We start from the raw sequence: 26,805 nt of genomic DNA on the forward strand, positions 1-26,805 counted from the left end.
GTTAGGTGAGTGGGCAAATGCATGGCAGATGAAGTATAATGTGGATAAATGTGAGGTTATCCACTTCGGTGCTAAAAACAAAGAGACAGACTATTATCTGAATGGTGACAGATTAGGAATAGGGGAGGTGCAACAAGACCTGGATGTCATGGTACATCAGTCATTGAAGGTTGGCATGCAGGTACAGCAGGCGGTTAAGATAACAAATGACATGTTGGCCTTCATAGCGAGGGAATTTGAGTACAGGGGCAGGGAGGTGTTACTACAGTTGTACAGGGCCTTGGTGAGGCCACACCTGGAGTATTGTGTAGAGTTTTGGTCTCCTAACTTGAGGAAGGACATTCTTGCTATTGAGGGAGTGCAGCGAAGGTTCACCAGACTGATTCCCGGGATGGCGGGACTGACATATCAAGAAAGACTGGATCAACTGGGCTTGTATTCACTGGAGTTCAGAAGAATGAGAGGGGATCTCATAGAAACATTTAAAATTCTGACGGGTTTAGACAGGTTAGATGCAGGAAGAATGTTCCCAATGTTGGGGAAGTCCAGAACCAGGGGTCACAGTCTAAGGATAAAGGGTAAGCCACTTAGGAATGAGATGAGGAGAAACTTCTTCACTCAGAGAGTTGTGAGCATGTGGAATTCTCTACCACAGAAAGTTGTTGAGGCCAATTCACTAAATATATTAAAAAAAGAGTTTGATGTAGTCCTTACTACTAGGGGGATCAAGGGGTATAGCGAGAAAGCAGGAATGGGGTACTGAAGTTGCATGTTCAGCCATGAACTTATTGAATGGCGGTGCAGGCTCGAAGGGCCGAATGGCCTACTCCTGCACCTATTTTCTATGTCTCTATGTTTCTATAAATTCAACTGCTACTTCCTAATATCTAAAACCAAAGGTATTTCCTTAACAAATGGTCTGCTAGATATGAAGGTAGTAGAGTCAGCATAATTTTTTTCTTTTCGACATAATTTCTAAATGTTAGTGTAAAATGAATAAAAATAAACTTAATCTGATAATACCTTCACTGTTGAATTTATTTAATTATAGACAGTGTTTATAATTAAGGCAGCAATTAATGAATGTGATATAATTGGTATCACGGAGACATGGCTCCAGGGTGACCAAGGTTGGGAACTCAACATCCAGGGGTATTAAACATTCAGGAAGGATAGACAGAATGGAAAAGGAGATGGGGTAGCGATGCTGCTTAAAGAGAAAATTAACGCAATAGTAAGGAAGTACATTAGCTTGGATGATGTGGAATCTGTATGGGTGGAGCTGCGGAATACCAAAGATCAGAAAACGCTAGTGTGAGTTGTGTACAGACCACCAAACAGTAGTAGTGAGGTTGGGGACAGCATCAAACAAGAAAATAGGGATACGTGCAATAAAGGTACAGCAGTTATCATGGGCGACTTTAATCTACATATAGATTGGGCTAACCAGACTGGTAGCAATACGGTGGAGGAGGATTTCCTGAAGTGTATTAGGGATGGATTTCTGGACCAATATGACGAGGAACCAACTAGACGGCTGGCCATCCTAAACTGGGTGATGTGCAATGAGAAAGGACTAATTAGCAATCTTGTTGTGCGAGGCCCCTTGGGGAAGAGTGACCATAATATGGTAGAATTCTTTATTAAGATGGAGAGTGACACAGTTAATTCAGAGACTAGGGTCCTTAACTTAAGGAAAGGTAACTTCGATGGTATGAGACGTGAATTGGCTAGAATAGAGTGCCGAATGACACTTAAAGGGTGGATAGGCAATGGCAAACATTTAAAGATCACATGGATGAACTTCAACAATTGTACATCCCTGTCTGGAGTAAAAATAAAACGGGGAAGGTGGCTCAACTGTGGCTAGCAAGGGAAATTAAGGATAGTGTTAAATCCAAGAAAGAGGCATATAAATTGCCCAGAAAAAGCAGCAAACCTGAGGACTGGGAGAAATTTAGAATTCAGCAGAGGAGGACAAAGCGTTTAATTAGGAGGGGGAAAAATAGAGTATATGAGTAAGCTTGCCGGGAGCATAAAAACTGACTGCAAAAACTTCTATAGATATGTGAAGAGAAAAAGATTAGTGAAGACAAACGTAGGTCCCTTGCAGTCAGATTCAGGTGAATTTATAATGGGGAACAAAGAAATGGCAGACCAGTTGAAGAAATACTTTGGTTCTGTCTTCACAATGGAAGACACAAATAACCTTCCGGAAGTACTGGGGGACCGAGGGTCTCGTGAGAAGGAGGAACTGAAGGATATCCTTATTAGGTGGGAAATTGTGTTAGGAAAATTGATGGGATTGAAGGCCGATAAATCCCCGGGGCTTGATAGTATGCATCGCAGAGTACTTAAGTAAGTGGCCCTAGAAATAGTGGATGCATTGGTGATCATTTTCCAACAGTCTATCGACTCTGGATCAGTTCCTATGAACTGGAGGGTAGCTAATGTAACACCACTTTTTAAAAAAGGAGGGAGAGAGAAAACGGGTAATTATAGACCGTTTAGCCTGACATCAATAGTGGGGAAAATGTTGGAATCAATTATTAAAGATGAAATAACAGCGCATTTGGAAAGTAGTGACAGAATTGGTCCAAGTCAACATGGATTTATGAAAGGGAAATCATGCTTGACAAATCTTTTGGAATTTTTTGAGGCTGTAACTAGTAGAGTGGACAAGGGAGAACCAGTGGATGTGGTGTATTTGGACTTTCAAAAGGCTTTTGACAAGGTCCCACACAAGAGATTGGTGTGCAAAATTAAAGCACATGGTAGTGGGGGTAATGTACTGACGTGGATAGAGAACTGGTTGGCAGACAGGAAGCAGAGAGTCAGGATAAACGGGTCCTTTTCAAAATGGCAGGCAGTGACTAGTGGGGTGCTGCAGGGCTCAGTGCTGGGACCTCAGCTATTTACAATATACATTAATGATTTGGATGAAGGAATTGAGTGCAATATTTCCAAGTTTGCAGATGACACTTAACTGGGTGGTGGTGTGAGCTGTGAGGGGGATGCTCAGAGGCTGCAGGGTGAATTGGACAGGTTAAGTGAGTGGGCAAATGCATGGCAGATGCAGTATAATGTGGATTAATGTGAGGCTATCCACTTTGGGGGCAAAAAACGAAGGCAGAATATTATCTGAATGGCGGCAGATTAGGAAAAGGGGAGGTGCAGCGACACCTGGGTGTCATGGTACATCAGTCATTGAAAGTTGGCATGCAGGTACAGCAGGCGGTGAAGAAGGCAAATGGTATGTTGGCCTTCATAGCTAGGGGTTTTGCATATAGGAGCAGGGAGGTCTTACTGCAGTTGTACGGACCTTGGTGAGGCCTCACCTGGAATGTTGTGTTCAGTTTTGGTCTCCTAATCTGAGGAAGGACGTTCTTGCGATTGAGGGAGTGCAGCGAAGGTTCACCAGACTGATTCCCGGGATGGCTGGACTGACATATGAGGAGAGACTGGATCGACTGGGCCTTTATTCACTGGAGTTTAGAAGGATGAGAAGAGATCTCATAGAAGCATATAAAATTCTGACGAGACTGGACAGGTTAGATGCAGGAAGAATGTTCCTGATGTTGGGGTAGTCCAGAACCAGGGAACACAGTCTAAGGATAAGGTGTAAGCCATTTAGGATGAGGAGAAACTTCTTCACTCAGAGTTGTTAACCCGTGGAATTCCCTACCGCAGAGAGTTGTTGATGCCAGACCATTGGATATATTCAAGAGGGAGTTAGATATGGCCCTTATGGTTAAAGGGATCAAGGGGTATGGAGAGAAAGCAGGAAAGGGGTACTGAGGTGAATGATCAGATGTGATCTTATTGAATGGTGGTGCAGGTTCGAATGGCCTACTCCTGCACCTATTTTCTATGTTTCTATGTTTTAAACAATAGAGAGAATCATGAAAATTATTAATTATTTATGACACAGTCTTAAGCAGGATGATATTTGTCTTTCTTTACAGGACAGTGGTGATGCCCATTGCTAATGAGTTTTCCCCTGATATGGTACTTGTGTCCTCTGGATTTGATGCAGTGGAAGGACACCCTGCTCCTCTCGGAGGTTACAACGTCTCAGCGAAATGTAAGTTTGCTCCTGTGACACATGACTTTTTAAATTTCAACTGGGTGGTTTAATAAAAACAAATCTCCAACTTTTGACAGCCAAATTAGTGAGAGTATTTGACCCACATTTTCCAGCTCTTAAGGGGGAGGGAAGGAACATATGAGCACTAATCTTCAAAAGGATCTTTAAATCCTTCAGAGAAGCCAAGGGTTTACTGGTTGAGCTGTAAAATAAGTCTTTGTTGGAAAAGTCATAAACAAAGAGTATATGTTAGAATGTGAGGGTTGAAATAGCAAGAATTTAAGTCCATATGGTTAATGTTTTTTTTCATGAGTAGAAATCCTAAGCAATTCCGAGATTTGATTATATGTTCCGTTTGCTGCTTTTGCCCGAGAGAAAATGAGAAGTGGGCATTTTTTTGGAGGCCCTTGGGAAGTAAATGGCGTGTCACTTTAGGAAATTCTTAACATTTATCACAGGAAAAAATGCATATATTAAACAGAAGATCAAACAGGCCTGAGCTGAAATAGTAAATTGTATTTATTGAAATTAAACCTGGCTTATATTATACATTTAGTCCCAGTAATCCCTGGTGGCCATTTCAGATATGATGTAATACTTGGAATCTTTGATCGTTTGCCAAGAGTCAAAGTAGGCTTCTGACCTTTGACTTCTCTTGCATTTCCTCTTCCCTGACAGGTTTTGGCTACCTTACCAAACAGCTGATGGGCCTGGCTGGAGGCCGTGTCGTGCTAGCCCTGGAAGGGGGCCACGATCTCACTGCCATTTGCGATGCCTCAGAAGCATGTGTTTCTGCTTTACTTGGAAATGAGGTAAAACATCAATGCACATTATAAGCTGACAAGTTCAAGAACTCGCAGGTGCGCCTTTTGCTGTACATTATGAATGAGATGAGGACAGACTTCCAAAAGAAATGTAATTGCACAGGACCAGTTCATCAGTAACATAAATTAAATAATTGTAATGACCGATTGCAACAAACTGGGGAGGGACCTAAGCAGGTTGTGTGAATATATCCTGTTAGAACTCTTACATTTGTAAACTACAATTCTGCCTAAACATTTCCATACTTCATTTTTTTTTCTTGAAAGGTTGCGACTCACTTTTATAATATTTTTCTCCTATTCACTGATCTGCTCATGCCATCCACCATTTGCTCCACTAAAGCAGCTCTGAAACCATCTGTTTGTAGGCTGTCTCTTCAACACTCCCCGCACCCCCCCCCCCCAACTCCACTATGGAGGTGCCCATCCTCAGCAGTTCAACTAAGATTGGAGATTCAACATATGGGCTTGCAGTAGTGAACAACCACTCTGCAGCACATTGGTGCATCAATGTATTGCACACTATTAATATTTCCCCATACTTATCATTTATAGTGCTAAGCTTCTGTTTGTTCTGAAATTCTGCTCCAGTGTCAGCAGTGGCTCGGTGAGTAGCACCCTCGCCTCTGAGTCAGAAGGTTGTGCGTTCAAGTCACACTCCAGAGATGTGAGCACAAAAATCTAGGTTGACACTCCAGTACAGTATTGAGGGAGTGCTGTACTGTCACAGGGTGCCCTCTTTCGGCTGAAACATAAAACTGAGGCCCCATCTGCTATCTCGGGTGAATGTAAAATATCCCATGGCACTATTTCGAAGAAGAGCAGGGGAGTTAATCCCTGCTATCAAGGGAAATCAGGGATAATATTAAAGCCAAGGAAGTGGCATACAAATTGGCCAGAAATAGCAGCGAACTCGGGGACTGGGAGAAATTTAGAACTCAGCAGAGGAGGACAAAGGGTTTGATTAAGGCAGGGAAAATAGAGTACGAGAGGAAGCTTGCAGGGAACATTAAGACGGACTGCAAAAGCTTCTATAGATATGTAAAGAGAAAAAGGTTAGTAAAGACAAACATAGGTCCACTGCAGTCAGAATCAGGGGAAGTCATAACGGGGAACAAAGAAATGGCAGACCAATTGAACAAGTACTTTCGTTCGGTATTCACTAAGGAGGACACACACAACCTTCCGGATATAAAAGGGGTCAGAGGGTCTAGTAAGAAGGAGGAACTGAGGGAAATCCTTATTATTCGGGAAATTGTGTTGGGGAAATTGATGGGATTGAAGGCCGATAAATCCCCAGGGCTTGATGGACTGCATCCCAGAGTACTTAAGGAGGTGGCCTTGGAAATAGCGGATGCATTGACAGTCATTTTCCAACATTCCATAGACTCTGGATCAGTTCCTATGGAGTGGAGGGTAGCCAATCTAACCCCACTTTTTAAAAAAGGAGGGAGAGAGAAAACGGAATTATAGACCGGTCAGCCTGACATCGGTAGTGGGTAAAATGATGGAATCAATTATTAAGGATGTCATAGCAGCGCCTTTGGAAAGAGGTGGCATGATAGGTCCAAGTCAGCATGGATTTGTGAAAGGAAAATCATGCTTGACAAATCTTCTGGAATTTTTTGAGGATGTTTCCAGTAGAGTGGACAAGGAAGAACCAGTTGATGTGGTGTATTTGGACTTTCAGAAGGCTTTCGACAAGGTCCTGCACAAGAGATTAATGTGCAAAGTTAAAGCACATGGGATTGGGGGTAGTGTGCTGACGTGGATTGAGAACTGGTTGGCAGACAGAAAGCAAAGAGTAGGAGTAAATGGGTACTTTTCAGAATGGCAGGCAGTGACTAGTGGGGTACCGCAAGGCTCTGTGCTGGGGCCCCAGCTGTTTACATTGTACATTAATGATTTAGACGAGGGGATTAAATGTAGTATCTCCAAATTTGCGAATGACACTAAGTTGGGTGGCAGTGTGAGCTGCGAGGAGGATGCTATGAGGCTGTAGAGTGACTTGGATAGGTTAGGTGACTGAGCAAATGCATGGCAGATGAAGTATAATGTGGATAAATGTGAGGTTATCCACTTTGGTGGTAAAAACAGAGAGACAGACTATTATCTGAATGGTGACAGATTAGGAAAAGGGGAGGTGCAACGAGACCTGGGTGTCATGGTACATCAGTCATTGAAGGTTGGTATGCAGGTGCAGCAGGCGGTTAAGAAAGCAAATGGCATGTTGGCCTTCATAGCGAGGGGATTTGAGTACAGGGGCAGGGAGGTGTTACTACAGTTGTACAGGGCCTTGGTGAGGCCACACCTGGAGTATTGTGTACAGTTTTGGTCTCCTAACTTGAGGAAAGACATTCTTGCTATTGAAGGAGTGCAGCGAGGGTTTACCAGACTGATTCCCAGGATGATGGGACTCACATATCAAGAAAGACTGGATCAACTGGGCTTGTATTCACTGGAGTTCAGAATAATGAGAGGGGATCTCATAGAAACGTTTAAAATTCTGATGGGTTTAGACAGGTTGGATGCAAGAAGAATGTTCCCAATGTTGGGGAAGTCCAGAACCAGGGATCACAGTCTAAGGATAAGGGATAAGCCATTTAGGACCGAGATGAGGAGAAACATCTTCACCCAGAGAGTGGTGAATCTGTGGAATTCTCGACCACAGAAAGTAGTTGAGGCCAATTCACTAAATATATTCAAAAGGGAGTTAGATGTAGTCCTTACTACTTGGAGGATCAAGGGATATGGCGAGAAAGCAGGAATGGGGTATTGAAATTGCATGTTCAGCCATGAACTCATTGAATGGCGGTGCAGGCTCGAAGGGCCGAATGGCCTACTCCTGCACCTATTTTCTATGTCTTGGCCAATATTTATCCCTCAATCAACATCACTAAAACGGATTATCTGGTCATTGTCACATTGCTGTTTGCGGGACCTTGCTGTACGTACATTGGCTGCCACGTTTCCTACAGTACAACAGTGACTACACTCCAAAAAGTACTTAATTGGCTGTGAAACAGTTTGCGACATCCAGCGGTCGTGAAAGGCACTATATAAATGCAAGTCATTCTTTTTTCTTTTTCCTGATGAAATGGATATTGTCTCACAGGGTAAGTGAACAATGATAGTTACAGTTTAGAAAGGAAAACAAATCAGCCATTTAGGGCTTGCTGGGATTAAATGTTACTAGACTGACAGCCAGTGCTATATATTGGCACTATGTTCATCCATATTGGGCTTGACATGGTCAGTTCCTGATCTGCTAGGTCAACTGGTGAAGCACTTAACAGTAGCTTTCATGAGAGAAGGAACATTACGATTATTAAGCCTAAGCTTATTGACAGTGTTCCACTCATGGTTTCTGTTTCTGCCTCTGTTGTTTGTACCTTTATTTTTTTTGCTCTCCTTGGGTCTCCCCACACAACACAACTATATGTGCCTGGCCTGGCCCTTCGGCATTGTAAGTTGCACAGACGTGTTGACTGAGCATTTAATAATAATCGTAACATTCCTTCTCTCATGAAAGCTACTGTTAAGTGTTTCACCAGTTGACCTAGCAGATCAGGAACTGACCATGTCAAGCCCAATATGTATGAACTTAGTACCAATATATAGCACTGGCTGTCACTCTAGTAACATGTAATCCCAGCAAGTCCTAAATGGCTGATTTATTTTCCTGTCTTATCCCTTACTCCTTTTCTGCTTCTCATGCCGAGATGGACTTCAGCTGGTAGTGGGAGCTACCTGATGCTCCATCCAAATGGCCGTCCTTCATTTGTGAGCCTGGACAGTAAGCTTCAATATGTTTTTCAACTGCGTAATCCATTGTATCCTTACTGTTACCACAAGTAAAGTTTACACCATGTGATCTTCATCTGGAAACTAATGCAGGAAAATCTCAAGGTTAATAATACCACTAACTGTTCTTTAGTCTGTCAAGCTTTTTGATTTGTTCACAATAATGAACCTTTATTTTCAAAAATAGAATTTTCCTCTTTTTTTTCTTTAGCCAAATTTGAGAGTAAATCACCCAAACTTCTCAGCTACTCAGGTGCTTGCCATGTCTGCATTTGTGGCAGGAATCTCCAGTCTTAATGCAATTTATTACTGGCACACAGTTATTTACTAGTCTGCTTGACTAATCTTGGAGTGAAAACAATAGAATGAACATTGTATAAGAAAGACCACCTCCAATTCCTTCAAAATACAGCAAAGAATACCACATGTTCATGACCTATTACCATGCTGAATACTGATAAGCAAGAAGTTTGGTTACATCTGGAATTTCTGATTTGCAAGTTAGAAATCTTTAATATTCATGGTCATTAATTTGGTTGTTGGCAAAATGTATTTATTAAGCATCACATTGAGTACCATGCATTTTATCTAAGTGGTTAGAAGCTGTAATATATATAAAATAAGGCCCTTTCTCTAAAGCTGAATATTGTGCATCACATTTCGTCTCCAAGCTACACTATTACAGAATGTTTAACAGCAAGTTTACACAAATGTGCAGCCAGATGTTCAACTACTTCTATGTCAGTTTTGAAGCATTTTGCATACAAACACTTAAGTCAACCACTGATGTTTACCATTTGAAGTTTGTGTTTACATTTTTTGAGTATGTGTTCATTTAAGTAGCATATAGTATTATTGTAGAACTTTTTTTTCTTTAAGCGTCTCTTGAATACCGTCATTCAAGAGATGGATATTTTTGCCATTCAGAAGCATTTCAGTCTATGCTCAGTCTGTGTTTAATTGTGCCTGTGCATAGAGAAGATACATGTATATATAACTCGTTTAGTACATAACTGGTACAGAGCTATACATATTCATACATCATCTGTCATTATAAATAATAATTAACATTTTTAGTTTTTTTTTCAGACTAAGGCTATAACATATATTCAGAATTCAAGAAATACAGGTGCAACATCCCGAATCCAAAAACCGGAATTGTCCTAAAACCAAACATTTTGCGCAAAGCTGATGGAGTCGTCCGGAATTATTGTCTGAAAACTGGATATTTTTGAAGCAAAACTCAAAATCCGGCAAGGATTCAGTTGAGTATTCCGGATTTCAGACAAGAAAATCAAGTCTGAAATCTGGAATCCGACTGAATCCGTGACGGATTTCAGATTTTGTCAGATTTCAGACCTCGCCGCTCAAAACCCGGCACGGATTCAGTCGAGGATTCCGGATTTCAGACTATTGATTTTCTTGTCTGAAATCCGGAAAAAAATCCAAATCGGCACGGATTCAGTCCCGAGGATTCCGGATTTCAGACGTTGTACCGTTATAGAAATATTTTTGATGTATCTGCTATCATATAAACTTTTCATATAAACTTTTCATATAAACTTTTTTCAACGAATATGATTATCGGCTGATGCATATGGATATGAAAGATAGCCAGTACAGACCAAACTGTTCAAGTTCCGTAAAGTGTATCTCCAAATGTAATGCCACAGCCTATAAATGGATAATATAGGTTTCTAAAGAGGCAGTGCAGTTGATTGATCAAGAAGGTTACAAGTGGAGGTATGTGCATGTAGAGCATTGCACCATCATCATCATCATCATAGGCAGTCCCTCGGAATCGAGGAAGACTTCTTCCACTCCTGAAGTGAGTTCTTTGGTGACTGAACAGTCCAATACGAGAGCCACAGGTGGGACAAATAGTCGTTGAGGGAAGGGGTGGATGGGACTGGTTTGCCACATGCTCTTTCTGCTGTCTGCACTGGTTTTCTGCATGCTCTTGGCGTTGAGACTCGAGGTGCTCAGCGACCCCTCGAATGCACTTCCTCCACTTAGGGCGGTCTTGGGCCAGGGACTCCCAGGTGTCGGTGGGGATGTTGCACTTTATCAGGGAGGCTTTGAGGGTGTCCTTGTAGCGTTTCCGCTGCCCACCTTTGGCTCGTTTGCCGTGAAGGAGCTCTAAGTAGAGCACTTGCTTTGGGAGTCGCGTGCCTGGCATGCGGACTATGTGGCCTGCCTAGCGGAGCTGATCGAGTGTGGTCAGTGCTTCAATGCTGAGGGTGTTAGCCTGAATGAAGACACTAATGTTGGTGCGCCTGTCCTCCCAGGGGATTTGTGGGATCTTGCGAAGGCATCGTTGGTGATATTTCTCCAGCAACTTGAGGTGTCTACTGTACATGGTCCATGTCTCTGAGCCATACAGGAGGGCAGGTATTCCTACAGCCCTGTAGACCATGAGCTTTGTGGCAGTTTTGAGGGCCTGGTCTTCAAACACTTTTCCTCGGCGGCCAAAGGCTGCACAGGCGCACTGGAGGCGGTGTTGGATCTTGTCATTGATGCCTGCTCCTGTTGATAAGAGGCTCCCGAGATCCGGGAAGTGGTCCACGGTGTCCAGGGCTGCGCCGTGGACCTTGATGACTGTGGGGCAGTGCTGTGCGGTGAGGACAGGCTGGTGGAGGACCTTTGTCTTACGGATATTTAGTGTAAGGCTTTCGTACGCATTGCACCATTATATTGATAAATCCACTATGTTTCCACTTGTGTGACAGATTACATGCATTTCACAACAAGCATTGCAAATAAAACAAAATTAAATGCTTCTGTTGAGGTACACTTGGCGTGGGGGGTGGGGGGGCGAGGTGAGGGGAATTATATCCAAAAATGGGTGGGTTGGGGTCGGGTGGGAAGTTAATGGTAATAATCTGAATCCCGACCACAACCTGCCCACTTCCAGTTTTAATGTGGGCAGGCAGCCAACCCACACCCAGGATGCAGGTCTCCCATTTAAATATTAAAATATGGCTGACCTGTCTGAGATATTACCACCATTTTAAATTTAACAGAGGCTAGTCGGGTTTCGCTGGGCTTGAGGAACCTGACATCTAATGGAAGGCGAGGACTGCTGAATCCAGGAGGTAAGTAGCTTTACACTTAGTTCCTGGATCCAGGGTCCCTGTCTAATCCACTCCCCTGTGATTGGATACTCCCCCAATGAGGCCTCCGTAAGTCCTCCAAAACCCACCCCCGGCCTCCATTCCTCCGCCTCCCCACCTCTGCCCCCAAATCCCCAGGCCTCCGTTTCCTTCCATCCTGGCCTCTGATTTGCCCCTACCAACCCCCCCAGGACTCCGATCGCCTTCCTGCCCTCCCCCCACCGATCCTTCCCTCCTCACTGCGTTCTAGTGCGACAGGCCTACCTGACTGCAGCCAACCACCTTCTCCTACAGAGGTCTCAAATGCGGGGAAACCTGTTCGCCCGGGTTTCCCGACCGCCCCTGAGCACTCCCGCTTCCAACCTGCCTCCAGATTAAAATTCGGGCCTTAATCTCATTGGAACAGTTCCCTTCAGGCAGCTCAAATATGTGTGACATTTTTTAATAAATCTACTTTACCTCCACCCACTCCCCTATTTAACTCTGCACCTGAAAATAGTGATTGTAGATGGCTATAGATGCCCCAGGTACTGGTATCACCGAATGGCCATTGTTCCGATGTCACCTGTGACTATTAATACATCTGGCTGATGATATGATATCTTTCTTTGTGTCCGATCGGCTCAATGCGCACAACAATGTAAGCGGGCCCAGTGAGCTTGGAGGCTGCACACCAACCAGGCATAAGGCTCCAGAATGTATTTAAATTAGGGGTTCATCCCATAATGCAACTGGAATGGAGGCCTGCCAAAAAAATCTATAAATGGTGGCCTTAGCTGCTGTCTCCTTCCATGCCCCAGTCCCTGTGGCACTCCCAATACATGAGCTTAACCAAGCATTATCATGAGATCTTGGTGTAGGCTCCACCAGCTCCTGCCTAAGGGGGAGGCTGAAGAATTATTTTCAAGAAAAAAATGTTTGAAGTTTAATGAAATTTGTCAGATTAATCAGAATTACAAAGACAGCCAAACTAGAGGAAATCAGTGAGACGACACAGTTGGTCACAAGTGTCCCATATGGCTCCCACATTCAGTGAAATGTGTAGATGGAACCTGCAATGTAATAGTTTGGACTGGATAACAATCACTGCTGGACTGAAATACAGAATATAATGGAAGTTTACTGAACAGAGCAAAGTGAGAAAAAAGGGACTGAGTAGGGAAATACAGGTACTATAAGAAGATGCAACGAGACCTGGGTGTCATGGTACATCAGTCATTGAAGGTTGGCATGCAGGTACAGCAGGTGGTTAAGAAAGCAAATGGCATGTTGGCCTTCATAGCAAGGGGATTTGAGTACAGGGGCAGGGAGGTGTTGCTACAGTTGTACAGGGCCTTGGTGAGGCCACACCTGGAGTATTGTGTACAGTTTTGGTCTCCTAACTTGAGGAAGGACATTCTTGCTATTGAGGGAGTGCAACGAAGGTTCACCAGACTGATTCCCGGGATGGCGGGACTGACCTATCAAGAAAGACTGGATCAACTGGGCTTGTATTCACTGGAGTTCAGAAGAATGAGAGGGGATCTCATAGAAACGTTTAAAATTCTGACGGGTTTAGACAGGTTAGATGCAGGAAAAATGTTCCCAATGTTGGGGAAATCCAGAACCGGGGTCACAGTCTAAGGATAAGGGGTAAGCCATTTAGGACTGAGATGAGGAGAAACTTCTTCACCCAGAGAGTGGTGAAACTGTGGAATTCTCTACCACAGAAAGTTGTTGAGGCCAATTCACTAAATATATTCAAAAAGGAATTAGATGTAGTCCTTACTACTAGGGGGATCAAGGGGTATGGCGAGAAAGCAGGAATGGGGTACTGAAGTTGCATGTTCAGCCATGAACTCATTGAATGGCGATGCAGGCTTGAAGGGCCGAATGGCCTACTCCTGCATCTATTTTTTATGTTTCTATGTCTGTTTCTATATGGAGCTATAGTTGCACAATATCTGGCGAATTCCAGATTTGCACAGACCTGTATCACTGACTTAGCAAGTGGTTTTATTTCTATTTACATACGGTCTGTACATTTAGAGTTAATATTTGCTGCCGATTCTTTAGAAACATTACTGTTTCGTAATAAGGTGGACGAATTAACTGCACAGACAGCAATTAATGAATATGATATAATCGTCATCACGGAGACATGGCTCCAGGGTGACCAAGACTGGGAACTCAACATTCAGGAAGGAGAGACAGAAAGGAAAAGGACATAAGCTTGGATGATGTGGAATCTGTATGGGTGGAGCTGCGGAATACCAAAGGGCAGAAAACGCTAGTGGGAGTTGTGTACAGACCACCAAACAGTAGTAGTGAGGTTGGGGACAGCATCAAACAAGAAATTAGGGATGCATGCAGTAAAGATACATCAGTTATCATGGACGACTTTAAGCTACATATAGATTGGGCTAACCAAACTTGTATCAATACGGTGGAAGAGAATTTCTTGGAGTGTATTAAGGATGGTTTGCTAGACCAATATGTCAAGGAGCCAACGAGAGGGCTGGTCATCCTAGACTGGGTGATGTGTAATGAGAAAGGACTAATTAACAATCTTGTTGTGCGAGACCCCTTGGGGAAGAGTGACCATAATATGGTAGAATTCTTTATTAAGATGGAGAGTGACACAGTTAATTCAGAAACTAGGGTTCTGAACTTAAGGAAAGGTAACTTCGATGGTATGAAACGTGAATTGGCTAGAATAGACTGGCAAATGATACTTAAAGGGTGGATAAACAATGGCAAACATTTAAAGATCACATGGATGAACTTCAACAATTGTACATCCCTGTCTGGAGTAAAAATAAAACTGGGAATGATGCTCAGCCGTGGCTAACAAGGGAAATTAGGGATAGTGTTAAATCCAAAGAAGAGGCATATAAATTGTCCAGAAAAAGCAGCAAACCTGAGGACTGGGAGAAATTTAGAATTCAGCAGAGGAGGACAAAGGGTTTAATTAGGAGGGGAAAAATAGAGTATATGAGGAAGCTTGCCGGGAACATAAAAACTGACTGCAAAGGCTCCTATAGATATGTGAAGAGAAAAAGATTAGTGAAGACAAACGTAGGTCCCTTGCAGTCAGATTCAGGTAAATTTATAATGGGGAACAAAGAAATAGCAGACCAGTTGAACAAATACTTTGGTTCTGTCTTCACGAAGGAAGACACAAATAACCTTCTGGAAATACTAGGGGACCGAGGGTCTAGTGAGAAGAAGGAACTGAAGGAAATCCTTATTAGGCGGGAAATTGTGTTAGGGAAATTGATGGGATTGAAGGCCGATAAATCCCCGGGGCCTGATAGTCTGCATCCCAGAGTACTTAAGGAAGTGGCCCTAGAAATAGTGGATGCATTGGTGATCATTTTCCAACAGTCTATCGACTCTGGATCAGTTCCTATGGATGGAGGGTAGCTAATGTAACACCACTTTTTTAAAAAAGGAGGGAGAGAGAAAACGGGTAATTATAGACCGGTTAGCCTGACATCAGTAGTGGGGAAAATGTTGGAATCAATTATTAAAGATGAAATAGCATTTGGAAAGCAATGACAGAATCGGCCCAAGTCAACATGGATTTATGAAAGGGAAATCATGCTTGACAAATCTTCTGGAATTTTTTGAGGATGTGACTAGTAGAGTGGACAAGGGAGTACCAGTGGATGTGATGTATTTGGACTTTCAAAAGGCTTTTGACAAGGTTCCACACGAGATTAGTGTGCAAAATTAAAACACATGGTTTTGGGGATAATGTACTGACGTGGATAGAGAACAGGTTGGCAGACAGGAAGCAGAGAGTCGAGATAAATGGATTCTTTTCAGAATGGCAGGCAGTGACTAGTGGGGTGCCGCAGGATTCAGTGCTCGGTCCCCAGCTATTTACAATATACATTAATGATTTAGATGAAGGAATTGAGTGTAATATCTCCAAGTTTGCAGATGACACTAAGCTGGGTGGCGGTGAAGAAGGCAAATGGTATGTTGGCCTTCATAGCTAGGGGATTTGAGTATAGGAGCAGGGAGGTCTTACTGCAGTTGTACAGGGCCTTGGTGAGGCCTCACCTGGAATATTGTGTTCAGTTTTGGTCTCCTAATCTGAGGAAGGACGTTCTTGCTATTGAGGGATTGAAGCGAAGGTTCACCAGACTGATTCCCGGGATGGCAGGACTGACATATGAGGAGAGACTGGATCGACTTGGCCTGTATTCACTGGAGTTTAGAAGAATGAGAGGGGATCTCATAGAAACATGTAAAATTCTGACGGGACTGGACAGGTTAGATGCAGGAAGAATGTTCCCGATGTTGGGGAAGTCCAGAATCAGGGGACACAGTCTAAGGATAAGGGGTAAACCATTTAGGACTGAGATGAGGAGAAACTTCTTCACTCAGAGAGTTGTTAACCTGTGGAGTTCCCTACTGCAGAGAGTTGTTGATGCCAGTTCATTGGATCTATTCAAGAGGGAATTAGATATGGCCCTTACGGCTAAAGGGATCAAGGGGTATGGAGAGAAAGCAGGTAAGGGGTATTGAGGTGAATGATCAGCCATGATCTTATAATGGTGGTGCAGGCCTGAAGGGCCGAACAGCCTACTCCTGCACCTATTTTCTATGTTTCAGTGGGGCAATTTTGTAAATTGTGCTCGGGTTTTTTACTGACTGATGAATTTCCTGACTGGTGCTAGAAGAAGAGTGGGGGGAGGAAGAGGGAAATCAGACATTTGGGTTTGTCAGGCTGCCACATCTAAGTGGTGAGAGCACTGGAATTTCATAACATTAGTCCTGGTGTCTGCTTGTAAAATGGAAGAATGTCAGTTGACATTGGCACACGTGTATGGATACGTGCGGTAGCTGGGACCATGAAAAGTTGATCAAATTGGCATGTGGAAAACCTGTGATAAAATGTTAACTGGAATTTTGTTGACCTCACCAGAAGCCTGGCCTTGTGAAACAGAAACGCAGAGGAGACATTATTACTCTGACCTGACAAGTACTACTTGCTATTGCTGGCAGTGGCATGAAGTGTTTGAACAGGCGACTGTAGGCTACACCATATCTTTGAACAAGACGACGTTTGTGTTCTCTGCAGTATTTGTTCACTTCCTTTTCGAACTCTCTCATAAAATACGCATCAGTTCAGAAATAAAATAGAGAATGCTGGAAATCTCAGCGGGTCAGGCAGCATCTTCTCTTTTTTCTCTTTGGCTTAGTAATGACCAGCTGCCATTATAGACATTCACACTCTATCCAGGTTAACCTTTTACTTCTCTATCATTACCATTTCAATTCGGTCCATCATCCCTTTTGTGTCTAACCTCTCCTGCCTTTCACCCTATCACAGACCTTCCCTTTTGTTCTTTCTTCCCCTCCCCCTTTCAGTGCTTAAGAATGGGCTCTTTTCGAACATTCGGCAGTTCTGACGAAAGGTCGTTGACCAAAACGTTAACTTCGTTTTTCTCTCCACAGATGCTGCCTGACCCGCTGAGATTTCCAGCATGCTCTGTTTTTATTTCAGATTCCAGCATCTGCAGTATTTTGCTTTTGTATCAGTTCAGAGAGCATTTGTTCTTCATTTTAACTCTGCAGTTTTATTTTCTGCAGTTGAAAGGGAGATGGTGTAAGCCTGGCTCTTAAATCCTATGCTAATAATTCTTTTAGAAAAAAAGGAAACAAAATTGGTCCTTGATGGATTAAATATAGTATTTTATGAAAGCGGGATTAGGGATCAAACAGTCAAGTGTTTGATCATGCTAAGTATCAGGCCACAGTTAGATTACAAAGTATCTCGATCTAGACTGTTAGCTATACCATATCTTTTTCATAGTTATTAACGCGTATTATTTCCTCCTGGCGCAGGAGTAAAGTAGGTTAGCATGTTTCCAGCATATAAGCATGTGCAGAACATTTTGGAACATATAGCTTCTTGTTTAAATTCTGAATTCCTTTACAGTGAAATTTTGGCATTACAAGTGCTTTCATGTGGCAAAAAAATGTAATCCTGCAACAGAAGGAAAATTAATCACAGAAGATTGTGTGCTTAACCCTTTGATGTGTCTTTTTAAAATGTGTACATCAATATATATTTCATTCTACCAGATTGGTTGCTATCTTGATTTTATTTTTAACTGAGGGAGGGAAGAAGGAAAAACCAGTTGTAGGTGGAATTTGGAAGAAATACCTGTTTCTGTTTGCTTTGGATTTGTTCCAGAATCATTTTGGACATAGAATATGGCAAATAATTCAAAGAGCTACAAATATCCACGAAATTAACACCAGCGTGATTTCTGCTAGACCTCAGAGCAGAACTAGGATTTGATATACACACACATAGTTAACCTGCCAGACAATGTGCTTATTGAAGCTAGGAAAGTGAATTTATTAAATTGGAAATGTTCATGATCCTCTGGTGTACCCTCAGTAGATGAACACTTTGATAGATCTCATTCCTCTGGATGAAATTATTCATTCTTTAAAAAATAATTATGAAAATGTTTTATAAGATCCCTCTGATAGATTTTACCGATAATTTTGTACTTCAAATAAGACACATGACTGAGGTGATTGACTCCTTTCCTTCTCTGGTTTGTGATAAGAAAATGGGATGGAACATAATTAATCATCCTGTTATGATCCTGTTTTGTAATGAAGTCAGAGAAAGCGGAGAGGGAATGATGACTTTTTAATTTAATATTATATAATCTTTGCATAAAACCAGCCCCCATCCAAAAACTGTGGTTACAGGCATGAAGTTGGGGGTTGATTTCATATCAAAACATTAGGGTGATAAAAATTCTACTTCGAAGTGTCTTGTATCCGGAGTCCAAAATATAAATTGGCATGGAAGATTTGAAATCACTTTTCATATGCCTTGTTTTTTCTGAAAATTGTGACCAAGAGGAACAGCACCAGCTAAGTGAAAACATTTCCACAGAACATTTTGATCCTCCAATACTCAACTGAAATCTTACCCTTGATACAGGTAGCTTGCTTCATAAATAGAAATGAAAAATTTATCTCTTTCCCCCTTGCCATTCAATGAAAAGTCACTAAGATTTGATCTCAGATTGAGTGAAGTTTTTATTGAAGTATAAACAAGAAAATTCAGGTATGGTCTATCCTAAAATTCTCCAAAAAAATGTTGTGCACAATAATCCCATGCCTTTTCAGCTCAACATAAATGATGGATAGCTGCCATGTAGAAGTCTGTAATATGGGAGCTGATTCAAGTTCATCTGAATTGCCTCCATCAGAGCTTGGAAGCACAGTGGGGATACAACTGTCCCAGAGCCATTCCAGATTTAAACTTCTCATAAGTAATTAATGCCTTTTCAGCAATCAAGACAATTAACCTAAGGGTTGCAACTGTGTCAGTGCATCTTGCAATTAAAATTTTGTGAAGGTATAATAATAATAATAATAAATGTTCCCTGTGTTTTGTGCTTTTGGTTTGTTGCTCTTTATGATGCAGAACATAGTGGTTTTTTTCCAGACTATCTTTTGCATTATGAAGGAAAAGAATGAACACTGCACTGGTGAAAGGGTTCCTTGCTCATTGTCTTGCAACATGAACAATTAACTAATTTAATTTCCTATTGTATGTTTTTCTGGACTATAATAATAGCATGCTAAGATCTATAAATATGTGTAACTGTTCACTTGCTGATATGACTTTGGAGATTCAAGACATTCTTCTTGGCTTTCTCAAATATTGCTTCTATTTTTCTGTTCAAGAAAAAAAATTACAAAAAGAAGTTGGTACAGTAGCACTGACTATTGGAGCATCAGTGCTCCAACAAAAGCAGTGTCACTCAACATTATAGATCCTGGCTTTGTCTCTCAAAAACTGCTTGTGTATCACATTTTTAAAGTGCAACAAAACCTCCAAATGTAATAGGTGAATAAAATGAATTCGTATTGACTGCTTGCATATAACTTTATAATAAGGAAATGACAGAGACATTAAATACTTTGGGGGGAATTTTTTTTTAAAAAAGGGTGTGTTGGGAGGATGGGGGTAATAAAAGTGTTAATAATGCGAATCCCGACCTGAACCCGCCCACTTCCAGTTTTAACGGAAATGGAACAGCCAGCCAAACCACTGCCAATAGGCAGGCGGTCTATTTCAATATCATATTGAAGCTGGAAGCCGCTTCTTTAAACCATTTTGTGTTTTAACTGTAGCTGGTCATTTTACACACCTCCGTAATACCTAGCAGTTATAGCAAGGCAAGGACTGCTGCATCCAGGAGGTAAGTGCCTTTACACCTACCTCCTGGGTCCAGGGTCCCTGCCTAATCCAGCCCCTGCGATCGGATATTCCCCCTCCCCCTGAGCTTCTATTCCTCCACCCCCCTCCCCCCCCCCCCCCCCCAAGAGGTCTCCAATCGCCTTCCCAGACTCTTCCCTCTGCCTCCCCCCCACAATGATTTTCAGACCAGCCCTGATGCTTCCTTACCGATTCCTCAGGAGTCCGGTGCTTCCCTCTCAACCCCAACCTTCTCCCCGCCCCCCCCGCCCCCGATTCCTCAGGAGTTTGTTGCTTCTCTCACCTCCCGCCCCCCCCCCCCCCCCCACCCCCCGATTCTCAGGAGTTCGGTGCTTCCCTCCCATACACCCCGAACCTTAGGAGTCCAGTGCTTCCCTCCTCCCCCCCCCCCCCCCCCAACCCTCAGGAGTTCAGTTCTTCCCTCTCGCCTCCGATCCTTAGGTATCCGGCCCCGATTGTCTTCTCTTTCTTCCCCCCTCCCCTATACCTCACTCAATCCCCTCCTCTCTGTGACCTAGTTGCCTGCAGCGAGCCAGCCTCTCCATCTGGCTGACTGCGAGCGGGAAACAGAGAGTTTTCTTACAAATCAGGTCCTGTCGTTAAATTCAGCAGACCGTGCGGGAAAACCATTCTCCCAGGTTTCCCAACCGTCTCGGGGCACCACCCCAACCCCCACCCGCCTTCCACATTAAAATTCAATCCTATATAACTGTCTTCATGGAAGAAGTAAAAAAAAAACAATCCGGAAATAATGGGGATCCAATGGTCTAGTGAGAATGAGGAACTTAAAGAAATATTATTTAAAAAATTAATGGGACTAAAAGCTAACACATCCCCGGGACCTGATTGCCTCCACCCAAGGATTTTAAAATAAGTGGCTACGGAGCTGGTGAATGCACTGGTTTTGATCTTCCAGAATTCCCTAGATTCTAGACAGTTCGCCGCGGATTGGAAGGCAGCAAGTGTGATTCCCCTCTATTCAAGAAAAGAGGGAGAATGGAACTCTAAGATCAGCCTGACATCAGTTGTAGGGAAAATGCTAGAATCTATTATTAGGGACATGATAGAAAATCATAATATGATTGGGCAGAGTCAACACGGATTTATGAAAGAGAAATCTTGTTTGCAAAATCTATTTGTCTGTGCGGTTGTAACATGCAGGGTAGATGAGGGAGAACCAGTGGATGTATTGTATTAGAGTATTCAGAAAGCATTCGATAAGGTGTCGCACAAGAGGTTACAGGTGCGACGTCCAAAATCCGGAGTGTTCCAGAATCCAGACACTGGGTTCGTCCGGAAAATGTTCCGAAATCCGGACTCCCCCACCACAGCCCGACCTCCAGCCGTCTGACCTTGCCTCGACTTGACTTCCTCCAGCTGCCCAACCTACCCCCTCCTTGCCTTGGCCTTCCCCCACCTCGGCCCAGCACCCGACCCTGTCTCAGTCCGACCTCCGGCCGCCCGACCTCCTTCAGTCTCGACCTGCCCGACCGACCCCCCCCCCCCCCCCCGAACGACCTCCGGCAGCCCGACCGACCTTCTCTACCTACCTTCCTTGGTCCAGGCAAAGACATTCCGAAATCCGGAAATACCCGGAGTCCGGAATGGCCTCGGTCCCGAGATTTCTGGATTTCGGACGTCACACCTGTAATACATAAAATGAGGGTTCATGGGATTGGGGGTAATATATTATCTTGGATTAAGGATTGGTTAACGGACAGAAAACAGGAATAAAAGGGTTAGGGTCAAACAGGTTATTTCCGGGTTTACAGGCTGTAACTAGTGGGGTACCGCAAGGATCAGTGCTTGGGCCTCACCTATTTACAATCTATATCAATGACTTGGATGAGGGGACTGAGTGCAATGTATCCAAGTTTGCTGATAATATAAAGCTGGGTGGGAAAGCAAGTTGTAAGGAGGATGGAAAGAGGCTGCAAAGGGATATAGACAGGCTAAGTGAGTGGGCAAGAACATGGCAGATGGAATATAATGTGGAGAAATGTGAAGTTATCCACTTTGATAGGAAAAATAGAAAAGCAGAGTATTTTTTAAATGGTGAGAGATTGGGAAATGTTGGTTTTCAGAGAGACCTGGGTGTCCTTGTACATGAATCACTGAAAGGTAACATGCAAGTACACCAAGCAATTAGGAAAGCAACTGGTATGTTAGCCTTTATTACAAAAAGATTGGAGTATAAGAGTAAAGAAATCTTATTGCAATTATAAAGGGCCTTGGTGAGACCACACCTGGAGTACTGTGTACAATTTTGGTCTCCTACCAAAGGAAAGATATACTTGCCTTAGAAGGGAGTGCAATGAAGGGTCACCAGACTGATTATTGGGATGGGGGATTGTCCAATGAGGAGAGATTGTGGAGTCCAGGCTGATATTCCCTAGAATTTAGAAGAATGAGAGGTGATCTCATTGAAACATATAAAATTCTTACAAGGTTTGACAGGATTGATGCTGGGAGGATGTTCCCCTTGGCTGGAGAGTCTAGAACTAGGGGTCATAGGCTCAGAATAAAGGTTTTCCCATTTAGGATTGAGATGAGGAGAAATTTCTTCACTCAAAAGGTTGTGAATCTTTCAAATTCTCTAGCCCAGAGGGCTGTTGATGCTCAGTCGTTGAGTACATTCAAGACAGAGTTCAGTGGATATTAACGGATATGGGGATAATGCGGGAAGGTGGATTCTTTTTATTCATTCCTGGGATGTGGGCATCGTTGGCAAGGCCAGCATTTATTACCCATCATTAATTGCCCTCGAGAAGGTGGTGATGAGTCACCTTGAAAAGCTGCACTGCAGTTCGCGTGGTGAAGATTGAGGTAGAAGATCAGCAATGATCTTATTAAAGGGCAAAGCAGATTCGAATGGCCTACTCCTGCTCCTATTTCTTGCATTATGATCTTATGACTACTTGTCACTAACTGTAAAGAGCAAAATTAGATGTTGGAAACCCATGTGCATGCATCAGAGCATTGTCAGGAGTTAACTTGTATCTGGATTACAAAGATATAGATTTGACTCTGTTGGATTTCTCTAAAAAGCAATTGTTTGGAACAGATCCTTGGACCCCTCGACCAAGACCTTTTTTGTACGTTAAACTTGAAGCACAGATTTTTCAAAGTTAATATTTGTTGACACTGGATATATTTGTCCTGCTCTTCTCTTCTATACACAGGCTGCAAACCTAGAGACTGTGGAGCCTTTTAGTACAGAATGAATTTTGTGCCTCCCATTTAGATTTACAATGTTAATGTGCTTCTGTAATTTCATGCATCAAATCACTAAAAACATTTGTACACTTATTTAAAAGAAAGGAACAAAGTTTTGCACTTTTACTTAGTTAATTGTTTTGAATTTATTTTTCTTCAGCTTGAGCCATTTACGCAAGAAGTGTTGCAGCAAAGACCAAATCACAATGCTGTTTGCTCCATTGAGAATGTAATCGAAATACAAAGTGAGTATGGAAAGCAACAGAACTATACCAATTTTCTGCCATTGTATCCATTACCGTGACTGACTGTATTGAATTAACTAACTTAAGATATTTGATTTAGTGGTAGGTCAAATGCACTTTTGTTGAACTTCAAAGCTTTCCTTTTCTTTGGAAGAAAAAAAAATCAGATCAAATATAATAATGTCATGCACACACAAAATGTCATAGAATATTGGTGTATATATAAAGCATCTGGCAGCAAGCTCTGTTTCTCTCCAGCACTGGAAGAGTGAGTAATGAGCCTCAGATCTTCCTTCCCTGCCTTTCGTGTCCAAAGGAATAAGAGTACTCACCCCTATGAGTCCAGACAGAATTTTACAAGGGATGTTCTAAATGAGCATCTGAAAGCTGAGAAATTCACTCTGTATTATCGGAAGTCTTGAGGTTCTTTGACCAACATTTTGGTTACCTGCCCTAATTTCTCCCTATGTTGCTTGTTGTCACTTTTTTTTGTCTCATAATACTCCTGTGAAGCACCTTGGGACATTTTACTACGTTAAGATGCTATGTAAATACAAGTTGTTGTTGTTGTTGTTTGATGTACTCCAAACATTTGGCCATAACCTAAGCAGTTAAAATACTTGAATATTTCTGAACAAAATAACATTTTGTATATCACATTTGAAAAATAATCAGGAAATATCAATGATATTTTAGAAGATCTGTAACCTGCCTCGAATGCTAAGTTCACTTGAGTTACAGTGGCGCATGCCTGTACATGTTGGAGCGATATAGCTCCATTTTCTGCCTATGTCTCCGTATGTATTCTGTAAACTCAGCTGTCCGGTGCAGTGGGAATAAACCTCTTCTCCAGCTCCCTTCAGAGGGAGAGGAGAAAATCTGAGCAACAGTCAAATCAGACTGGTCACCTGGTCTCATCATTTCCTAACATACAGTACAGAGTGAGATTGCCAGTGATATACATGTAGGGTCATGTAACTAACCTCTCAGCTGGGGAATGATTTGGGATGATGGGAGGAAGGGCTAAAAAGGCAAAAGAAAAGAAATAACCATTTTTTTAAAAATTACTTGTATTTCTAAATAAAGAAAAAAGAATCGATTTATAAAGGTTTTAAAGTGAGAAATGATTGTAAAAATTAAAATCAAGATTAAAGTGGTTTAAATACTTGACAAATACTGGGAGATTAATGCATTTGGGGCAGCTGAAATTCTTTTGAAATTCTTTTAAGTACATCAACAAACCTTGTTTTTTTCATTTTTGTTTAAAGTAAGACCCACAATCGCCCTGTAATACTGCACTTGCACAATTTTGATTGGCTTATTTAAATTAAAGAAAAATGTCAAATAAGTCTTTTGGATGTCAGTTCACTTTTCAGGAGCTGTCTGCGTTAAACTTTAAATTGTTATCATGCACTTCCAGTTTTATTCTGCTTGATGCCACAACCTAACACTCAAAACGAAACCAGAGAACAAGATATTGTGATGTAATTTGCATAGCAACCTGCAATAACCTACTTTAACATCAGATAGAACAGGGAATGACATTGTGGCACCCTTAATTTACATAGTATAGCTCTCGCTGTAAATTCGGATTCGATTTGCTTTTTTAAGTAGGTGTTGGCAATGCATCTAAGATTTTTTTATTCTTGGTATGGAAAGATTTATAGTAGGGGAAGGAAATGTTACACATTCATCAAATTAAATCAACCAAAACAATTGCAAATTGGTCTCAAAAGAACTTTTAATGTTAGCTTGGTGTAATATATATAAATTTCAAGGCAAATAATTAATACCTCCACCAGAGGGCAGTTTTTTGTAAAGTTCCCAATACAGCTGCATATAAATGTAGTTTTAGAAAAAAAACTGTTCAGAAGGACTTTTGAATTACATTACTGTACAAATGTGGCAAAAATGGTTATTGGTGAGAATCTGAAATAGTTTTGAATATTATGGCGTTAAAAATGCATTTGATTATAACACATATCCCATAATATCTATTTGAGTCCAGTGAAATTATTTGAACGGATTTGCCCTGTATTTGCCGTCGTCCAAGCTTGTTTATCTAACATCTAATATATCTAACATCAATCGTTAATTATTCACAGTAAAAGAGGAAGCGATTTTCTCATTACAGAAGTGTAAGCCTAAAAATTACAATTGTGATATTAGCAGACAAGTACTTAGCTTGTTTGTATGACCATCCTTTGTTATTTAAAATAACAAAATATTATTGAACAAAATCAATTTTTAATTTATATTTTTTGCTAACAGCAGATCTTAAAGTTTGTGTTTATTGATGGCATTTTTTTTATTTATCCTTAGGTAAATACTGGAAGTCGCTACAGCGCTTTTCCTCCACTGTGGGCTACTCGCTGATAGAGGCCCAAAAGTGTGATAAGGAAGAAGCTGACACAGTGACAGCTATGGCTTCATTGTCAATGGGAGTTAAACAAGGATCTGATGCTGAGAAGAGGTGAGACAGGAAGGAATACCTCACTCTTGACACTGTAAACAAGACTTGTTTCTGTGTTGATAGCTGCGAGATGGTGTTACTTTCTTGGAAAAACAGCACTTGTTATGACAAACTTGCTAGTGTGTGGACTTGATCAGAAACATGACTAAGGAATCTTTGTCTTTTCTGTTTGTAAGTTACTTGTGTATTTTCTTTTCCTTTCCTGCAGGCCAGATGATGAACCCATGGAGGAAGAGCCACCTATGTAGTTGCCAGCTGGAGTTCTCTCTTTTGCACACAATATCTTTATTTCTATAACTCTGCCAAGACTTCATTCTGTATCTCCTGTGTCCTGCTGTGGTGTTCTTCCAGAATCCAAGGACAACTGGACAAAATGCTGGCAATAAAAAAAAGTAAAGATGTTTTTTACCTCTCTGTCCATTCCTGAAATAGGCTTGTGGGACAGCCAGCATTTACTTTGGCAGAGTCACCAAGGAGATGTAATCTCAAAGCTCTGAGTTTACCTACTCAAAAGTTCTCCTGTCTCAGGCAGTCAACCACTGTTTCTAATGTTCTTGTCCTTTAGCAAAGGATTCCATGCCATCTACAAGTCCAGATGCGTTGATTGTAATCTCAACAAAATCAAGTGACGTACAGTAATTATTCAGAGAACATGTACAGTGTGGAGAGAAAGACTATACTAGAATGGAAGAGAACTTTGAGGGTGTTTGCTAAGAAGCCCTGCGAAGACATGAGCGTTTGTGCCTTTTTATCAACAGATGGTTGCTGATTTTTGAATTGAGGAACAATGCC

General features: G+C 42.0%; 1 protein-coding gene across 1 annotated transcript in view; it reads left to right on the plus strand.

The window, feature by feature from the left end:
* hdac4 (histone deacetylase 4) overlaps positions 1-26,604 on the plus strand; it is a 625,953-nt gene extending 599,349 nt beyond the window's left edge. The window contains exons 21-25 of the mRNA XM_070873855.1: positions 3,966-4,084; positions 4,766-4,899; positions 23,456-23,540; positions 25,863-26,013; positions 26,222-26,604. Coding sequence (XP_070729956.1) covers positions 3,966-4,084; positions 4,766-4,899; positions 23,456-23,540; positions 25,863-26,013; positions 26,222-26,261 — 529 coding nt within the window. The 3' untranslated portion in view covers positions 26,262-26,604. The remainder of the gene's footprint in view (positions 1-3,965; positions 4,085-4,765; positions 4,900-23,455; positions 23,541-25,862; positions 26,014-26,221) is intronic.
* Positions 26,605-26,805: the final 201 nt, after the last annotated feature.

This window comes from Pristiophorus japonicus, chromosome 3 (assembly GCF_044704955.1).
Source record: "Pristiophorus japonicus isolate sPriJap1 chromosome 3, sPriJap1.hap1, whole genome shotgun sequence".
NCBI classification, from domain to species: Eukaryota; Metazoa; Chordata; class Chondrichthyes; family Pristiophoridae; genus Pristiophorus; species Pristiophorus japonicus.